This window comes from Paroedura picta, chromosome 5 (genome assembly GCF_049243985.1).
Source record: "Paroedura picta isolate Pp20150507F chromosome 5, Ppicta_v3.0, whole genome shotgun sequence".
In the NCBI taxonomy this organism is placed as follows: Eukaryota; Metazoa; Chordata; class Lepidosauria; order Squamata; family Gekkonidae; genus Paroedura; species Paroedura picta.
The window spans coordinates 128,215,993-128,223,908 of NC_135373.1; the positions used below are offsets into that span (position 1 = coordinate 128,215,993).

A 7,916-nucleotide genomic window follows, 5' to 3' on the forward strand; every position below is an offset into this window, starting at 1 on the left:
TGAGAGCTCAGAATTCACCTGCAAGGAAAAAGACTCAACTGAGAAAAGCCTGAGATGTGCATTCAAGCATGTCTCCAAGCTGCTTGAATCTCAACAGTATCATAGACATTTTTAAGAACTGGAGATCTTGGACTCCTACACCACATAGATACTGAAGTGTTAGGGATCCATGACTTCTTTTCTGGTTTCTCCCTTCCTGCTAACCATGGTTAGATCAGTACCCTCCAAGGCTATAAACATTTCTGGAGGATGTGTAAGACAGACCTGTCCCAAAATAAGACCAAAAACCATATTGGGAGGGGGATTGCATGGGGCCTTGAAAAATGCTGGATCCCAATAAAGGTTCTTACCTTTGCATACGGATGACAAGTCAGGATAGGATTCTTCCCCCACATGCTCCTCCAGGCTTTTGATTCCAGTTCATCCTATGAATAAGATGAGAGCAATTTAGCCTAAAGATTTCATGATGGTAGCCCCAGCATGTGGAACTACAGATCTCAAATCCTTTTATTTGCCACCAGCATGAAGCCTCTGGTGCCCTAGAGAAGCCAGAGGTATCCAAAACTGAGAGGGTTAGCATGTGGAAATAAGCTGGTTCCAAAATCTACTCAATTTAGAACATGGATTGCAAGTCAAGGCAGGCTTCCTCCTCCTCGTCCTCCAGGCTTTTGGTGCCTTCTCATTCTTTTTGCAAGGGGAGAGGAGTGTAGCCAAACTATTTCATGCTGAGAAATCAGCACTAGATCTCAAGTCTCTGCTGTCCTAGAGCAGCTCAAGCTCTCCAAAACTGATGCTATGGAGGGTGGGATTTTGTTCTTGGGTTGAGGGTCCTTTGGGATTTGCCTGTGTTGAAAGCCCTCAGGCAGTGAGGTTTAGTGGCTGGAAGCTCAAAGGATTTGTCCAGATTGTGTCTCACACTGTCAGAGGAGAGAAAGGTAATCTATACCCAGAGGCAGGTGCAGAACATAATGTGGTCTGGACTAGTATTTTTATCCTAACCCCAACCCTAACTAGTAGCTTTGCCTGGTGTAGATAGAAAAATGTCTGACAAACTATTAAGATAAGGAAGGCTTTGCTGGTGCCAATTTGTCACAAGTCCTTGACACTTGTGCAAGAATTTGGGTGGAATGTTTGGCTAGCCACCCATTAGAGGTAGAGCTGGGTGTCATCCATGTACTATTGACGCCCAAGCCCAAACCCCCGGACAAGGTGCCCTAGAGGGAGCATGAAGATGTTAAACAGTATCAGGGAGAGGACTGCACTCTCCAGTAGCCTGCATTGGTGTTGGCAGGCGTGTGATTGTTCCTCCACAATAGCCACCCTCTTTCCCTGACCGGCCATTGCAAGGCTGACCCCTGTACCACTTCTGTGAGCTACCACATCCTATATTGCTGTGGGGTCTACTACCATAAGCAGCACTGACCTGCCTTGATCCAGTTATCTTTCAAGGTCATCTGTCAGAGTGACCAAGGCTGTGTCCATCCCTTGGCCAGGTCAGAAGCTGGACTGGAAAGGATACAGGTTTAGAATAATATAATAGAATAAGAGTGGTAAGGGACCTCATGGGTCATCTAGTCCAATCCCCTGCACTATGCAGAACACTCACTTCCCAATCGCTCATTGACTGTAACCTGCGACCCCTTTGAACCTTCACAGAATCAACCTCTCCATCAGATGGCTTTCCAGTCATTGATTGAGCATGCAATAGCTCTTGTTTGAGTAGCGCCCACCCTTCACATGCTCCCTTCCCTTCCAGCATTCTTGTCCATGGTATGACACACATCATGTCTCTGATTTTATTAAAGTTTGCCCTACGAAAATCCAACATCCGCGTCTGGCTACAAGCTTCCTTGCCTCCCCATCTCAAAAGGAATTCTATGAGGACATGGTCACTTCCCCCTAGGGTCCCCACCTCCTTCACCTCATCCACCAACTCTTGCCTGTTGGTCTGTATTAAGTCCAATATGGCTGAACCTCTTGTGGGTTCCTCTACCATTTGATAAATGAAATTGTCAGCCAGGCAGGTCAGAAAGTTGCATGACTGAGGACGCTTCGCAGAGTTTGTTTCCCAGCACACATCTGGGAAATTGAAGTCACCCATGATGACAAAGTCCTGCCACTTGGATATTTTCCCAAGCTGGTCACAAAGTACAGCATCCACATCCTCTTGTTGGTCAGGTGGTCGGTAGCAGACACCAACCACCACAATGTTTGTTTTCCCCTCGCTTATTTTCACCCAGATGCTTTCCACCGTAGAAATATTATTATTATTATTATTATTATTATTATTATTATTATTATTATTATTATTATTATTTCGATTTATTTCCCGCCACTCCCAAATGGCTCACGGCGGGTTACAATGTCTTAAAAAACCCATTAAAACTCCCATTAAAATACTTTAAAATGTCACAACATGGCAGCACAATAATAAGATCCCCTTCCTACCCCCATTCCTAAAAAAAGGGGGGGTGGAGGAGAAGGAGGTCAATGATGTTCAAGAAGCCCGGGGGAGAGCAGTCGATGTACCCCGGCAGCCCCAGCCTCAACCTTAGACCTGGCGGAAGAGCTCCGTCTTGCAGGCCCTGCGGAACGTTAAAGGGTCCCACAGGGCCCGCAGCTCACCCGGGAGCTGATTTCACCAGGTGGGGGCCAGGAACGAAAAGGCCCTGGCCCTGGTCGAGGCTAGGCGTGCTTCCCTAGGGCCAGAAACGACCAGAAGATTCTCACTCGCAGAACACATAGCCCTGCGGAGGGCATAGGGCACTAGGCGGTCCTACTCTCCTTCACTAGAATTTCCTGACAGGCGGTCCTACTCTCCTTCACTAGAATTTCCCTTTCCTCACATACAGTGCCACTCCTCCACCTCTTTAATCTATTCTGTTTTTTTCTGAACAGTTCATATCCATCCACTATTACATTGGATTACATTGTCATGTCATCAGCATACCATATGAACCCAGAAGGCAAACAGCTACATAGATTGCTTCTGTCTGAATCATAGCAGGAGGAGCAGGAGGGGCTTGCACATCAATATATGATGGTTAATTCCCCCCACCCCTTCTGGCTCCTCCTCTCCCTCCATCTGGGAAGGCCTTTATCACTTCTTTACCTGATTCAGTATAGTGCATCACTCTTTTCCATGCTCTCCTGGACTTTCCCCCATGGCAATTTTTCACTCACAGTGCTGTTCAATGCCATGTCCATAAAAATAAGACCACCACTCTGCTTTTTCATTTTTTTTTCTTTTCTTTTTTTGGTCGAGCTGAATATGAATCTGGCATGCATGACTGAGACCTGGGTCTGGGAGGGCAACACAGCCACTCTGAAAAGTTTACCCCTCCCAGACAGAAGAAGAAAAAGAGTTGGTTCTTATAAGCTACTCATTTCATCACCCATCTTGGACAAAAATCTATTGGGAGTGGGATTTCTGATATTGATCCAGGAGTCTTCCTCCTTCAGGGCACACCCTCTCAAACAATTCCAGGGATAGAATGTGTGGGACACAGAGGAGAGTTCAGCCATCTGGCCTGTGTACCAACCACTTAATGCAGGACCTCTAGCAGTTCTGCAGGGCTGGTAAGACAGAGTTTTTCTGCTATCTGTGGCTGAGGCCAGATGTCACACCAGGAATTGCTTGTGTCTCTGTCCAGCTCTATCAGTCTGAAACCTTTACTAAAACCTTCTATATAGCCCCCTCCCAACACCCATGAAATGATGCATTGTGGACCATTTTAATATTTTATCATTTAATATTTAATTTGATACTTTAAAACTGAGATGATGCATTCTAGTTTGAATAATTTAACATTTGCTACATTTTAAATATTTTACATTTTAATATATTTTATAACTTTGTAAACTGCTCTGAGTTTTCAAAGACAGGGCAGAGTATAACTATCAAAATAAATACATGCATAAGCACAAACCTCACCCCCCCCCCACACACACACCCCATGTCCTTCACAGCTGCTGTTGATAAACCCAAAGAACAGAGCATGGATAAGGAAAGGGGCTCAGTGACTGAGGCTGTTTTCCATGCTACTTCTTCCCATGGGATAGCCATGTTAGCAGCAGAAAGAGACAAGGGATTCTTCAGAAGCTAACAAAAGCATATTATGGCATAAGCTATTCCCACTTATGTGAGGCTTGCTTTTCCCTATGGTTATTATCTTTCATTATTTTTATTTCTTAAATCTTTATGGGCTGATTATGAAGTGCATTCCTCATGTTCTCTGCAGCTAGTGAATCTGTGTCTTCTTTGCCATTTCAACAGGAAAATAATAGTCCCATTAACACATTTTTCTAAAACTAACTAGCTCTCGAGGGAAACACAAAACATCTCCCACTTGCTCTAACTTATAGTGTGATGATGTTTAGATTTCCTCCAGTTTCCAACAACCTTCTTCAGGGCCCCGTTCACCTCCTTGTTGCGGAGGCTGTAGATGAGGGGGTTCAGCATAGGGGTGATTATGCAGTACATGGTGGAGATCAGAGTGTCCATTTCCAAGGAGTAACCAGCACTTGGACGATTGTAGTTAACCATTGCATTTCCAAAGAAAAGGGTGACAACAATGAGGTGAGAAGCACAGGTGGAAAAAGCTTTGTGCTTGCCAGCAGTGGAACGAATCTTCAGGATGGAGGACAGGATGATGCAGTAGGAGAGAATAGTGAAAAGGAAGGAAACCCCACCCACAAAAAAGCTTGCTATGCGGACTGTCATTTCATTGATATGGGCATCATTGCAGGCAATTCTCAACAGCGGAGGGATATCGCAAAAGATGTGATGAATCTGGTTGACTCCACAAAAAGTCAATCTGGTGCTAAGTGCTGTATGAATAGTGGAGTTAAGGAAGCCCCAGATCCAAGGGGCAAAGGCTAGGATGGTGCACACCTTAGAGCTCATGAGGTGGGAATAATGCAAAGGTTTACAGATGGCAGCATAGCGATCGTAGGCCATGACAGCCAGCACCACAGCCTCTGTCCCAGTGAAGGAGCCCAGGAAGAACATCTGGAATAGACATTGGTTGTAGGTGATGGTCTGTCTCTGGGACAAGAAGTTCACCAGGGTCTTAGGGACTGTGACAGAGGAGATGCAAATATCCAAGCAGGAGAGGTGGCTGAGGAAGTAATACATGGGAGTATGGAGGCTGGAATCTAGCCGAATCAGAATAAATATTATGAGGTTTCCCAATAGAGTGACCAAGTAAATGGCTAGGAATACCAAGAAGAGGTAGATGTAGCTGTTTGGAATGCCGGAGAAACCCAGGAAGACAAATTCCACCACTAGCGTCTGATTCCTCACTCCCATTGAGAGCTCAGAACTCACCTGCAAGGAAAATTACACAACTGAGAGAAGACATCTTACATGAGATGTGCATTTGGGAAGCAAGAATCTGTCTCATATTAAAGTCATGTGGAAGAAGTGGGGTTCTTGCCATCCTACCCTCCATGGAACCTGGATGTGTTACTGGTTCATGACTTCACTCCTAGTTCCCTTTTTGCATTTCAGTGCTGGCCCCAGCCTGGTGGAACTGGAATCCTGGTGAGATCAAGGTCTCTAAATAGCTCTGGAGGGCCTGTAGAGCAGAGCTCTTCCAGCAGACCTCTGGCTCAGGCCAGGAAATAAGACTGATGCTAGCTTCCCTGCCTGAAAATCCTTCTGCCTAAGACAAACTCATCCAACACTGTCCAGCCCCCTGATCCATGATCTGAAGGGGAAAGACCTTGCAGGTCCTGCAGGCCCTGTGGAACTGGCTTGTCCTACAGAGCCCTTCACAAAAGCATTCCACCAGTGCCAGCCCACCGCGAACCTTCACAGAATCTATCCTCAACATCAGTGGTCCCCAACCCCCAGTCCGGTGACTGGTGCTGGTCCATGGATCAGTCGGTACTGTGGCTCCTCCTCGTCCTCCTCCCCAGCTGCTGCCTCGGGGGCTGCCCTGCCACTCGGCCACCGGCTCACCTTTGCTGCTGTCCAGCGGCATCCATGGCTGGGGCTCCCCCTCAACATGGCACTGCACAGCTGCTGCTGGCAGCGCCCTCCAGCAGGCGGCGGGAAATCAGGGGTGCCAACAGGAACGCAAGTGGAGCAGGGGCTCAGGTGGTGGTGACGTCCCTTGCCAAAAAACTTCCCTCCCTCGGACCTCAGTAAAATTGTCAAGCGTTGACTGGTCCCCGGTGATAAAAAGGTTGGGGACCACTGCTCTACATGGCAGCCTTTTAAATACTTGAAGGTCGCTATCAGATCCCCTCTCAGTCGTCTTCTCTCCAAGCTAAACAGACCAAGCTCCCCCACCTTTCCTCCCATGCCTTGGTCTCCAAACCCCTCACCATCTTTGTTGCCCTCCTCCGGACACATTCCAGTTTGTCAACATCCCTCTTCAATTGGGGGGGGGGCAAAACTGAACAAAGGACTCCAAGTGAGGCCGAACCAGAGCAGAGTAAAGCGGTACCATCACCTCCCGTAATCTGGACATGATACTCCGTTTGATACAGCCCAAAATCCTATTCGCCTTTTTAGCCACTGAGTCACACTGCTGACTCATGTTCAATGTATGATCTACTAAGACTCCTAGATCCTTTTCGCACATGCTACTGCCATCCTATATTGGTGGATATGGTTTTTCCTATCTTTTCCTGTTTTTTGGTTTGCTTTTCTTTGTGGAGTCCTCACAGGAATCTGTTCCTGGACTTCTCAGTGTTTTCCTTGTGCATAGTTTCTAGATGAATTTTGCAAATGACCCCTGTCTGTCTGGCACCTTCTGTCCCACTCATCCTCAGCAGAGTCAGTGGGGGGGGGGGTTCTGCTTTCATTTGCTTGATCCTCACAACAACCAGGTGAGGTAGGTCAGGCTGAAAGAAGATGATTCTCCCACATATTTTTGTGTCTGAGTATCTGGAGTAAGGTGATTGACCCACTTTTGGAGGATACCTGGGGGCACCTGGCAAATTGTACTTATGTTGAAATTAAAATATATATATATATATATTACAATACTATTTTTGCGTTCTATGGAACTTTTTGTTGCTCCATATAGACCAAATTTTAATCAAGACCCCCACCCCGGTCAATGGTGTCCCACTTGACCAATGTTAAGATCTGGTCACCTTAATCTGGAGGCTAGGGGCCCAGATCCCACTCCAGCCTCTAGCCATGAACCGTACTGGCTCCCTCTCTTGCACCAGTTACGCCTGGGAAGCTCAGAACTTCCTCTCTCCCTCCAGTCCTTCTCTTCCTTTTGGCTGTTTGGGATGTCCGTCCGAATCCCTTATTGCTATCTTTGGCTTCTCTTAATACATATATGATGAGAGTCATCATGAAGTACTGGGTAAAGAGCAGTGGACTCTGATCTGGAGAACCAGGTTTGGTTCCCACTCCTCCACATGCAGCCAGCTGGGTGACCTTGGGCCAGTCACTGTTCTCTCTATGCTCTCTTAGTCTCAACTACCTCACGGGGTGTCCAGGCTGCCCTGGAGTGGCCACTGTCAGTTAAGGGGCTCAAGAAGCTTTGGATGCTTTGGGATGATCCTGCGTTGAATAGGGGGTTGGACTAGATGGCCTGTATGGCCCCTTCCAACTCTATGGTTCTATGATTCTATATAAAGGATGGAGCAGAATTCTTCTCTCTTGCCCCAGAGGGACAGACCAGAATGAATGGGATGAAGTTAATTCAAAAGAAATTCCATTTAACATCCGGATGTAGTTCCTGACAGAGCGGTTTCTCAGTGGAACAGGCTTCCTCGGGAGGTGGTGGGTTCTCCATCTTTGGAAATTTTTAAACAGAGGCTAGATAGCCATCTGATGGAGAGGCTGATTCTGTGAAGGCTCAAGGGGGTGGCAGGTGACAGTGGATGAGCGAGAGGGTTGGGAGTGTCCTGCATAGTGCAGGGGGTTGGACTAGATGGGCCAAGCA

At 47.0% G+C, this 7,916-nt stretch overlaps 1 protein-coding gene across 1 annotated transcript; it reads right to left on the bottom strand.

Annotated features, from left to right (window-relative positions):
• Positions 1 to 4,354: 4,354 nt before the first annotated feature.
• On the bottom strand, positions 4,355 to 5,311 carry LOC143839168 (olfactory receptor 5AP2-like). Its single transcript, XM_077340992.1, has one exon. The coding sequence runs from the start codon at positions 5,309 to 5,311 to the stop codon at positions 4,355 to 4,357; it is 957 nt and encodes a 318-aa protein (XP_077197107.1).
• Between the last annotated feature and the right edge of the window lie 2,605 nt (positions 5,312 to 7,916).

Bases quoted from the DNA above. Each gene is read 5' to 3' on its own strand.
- LOC143839168 (XM_077340992.1), bottom strand. From the start codon at position 5,311: ATGGGAGTGAGGAATCAGACGCTAGTGGTGGAATTTGTCTTCCTGGGT.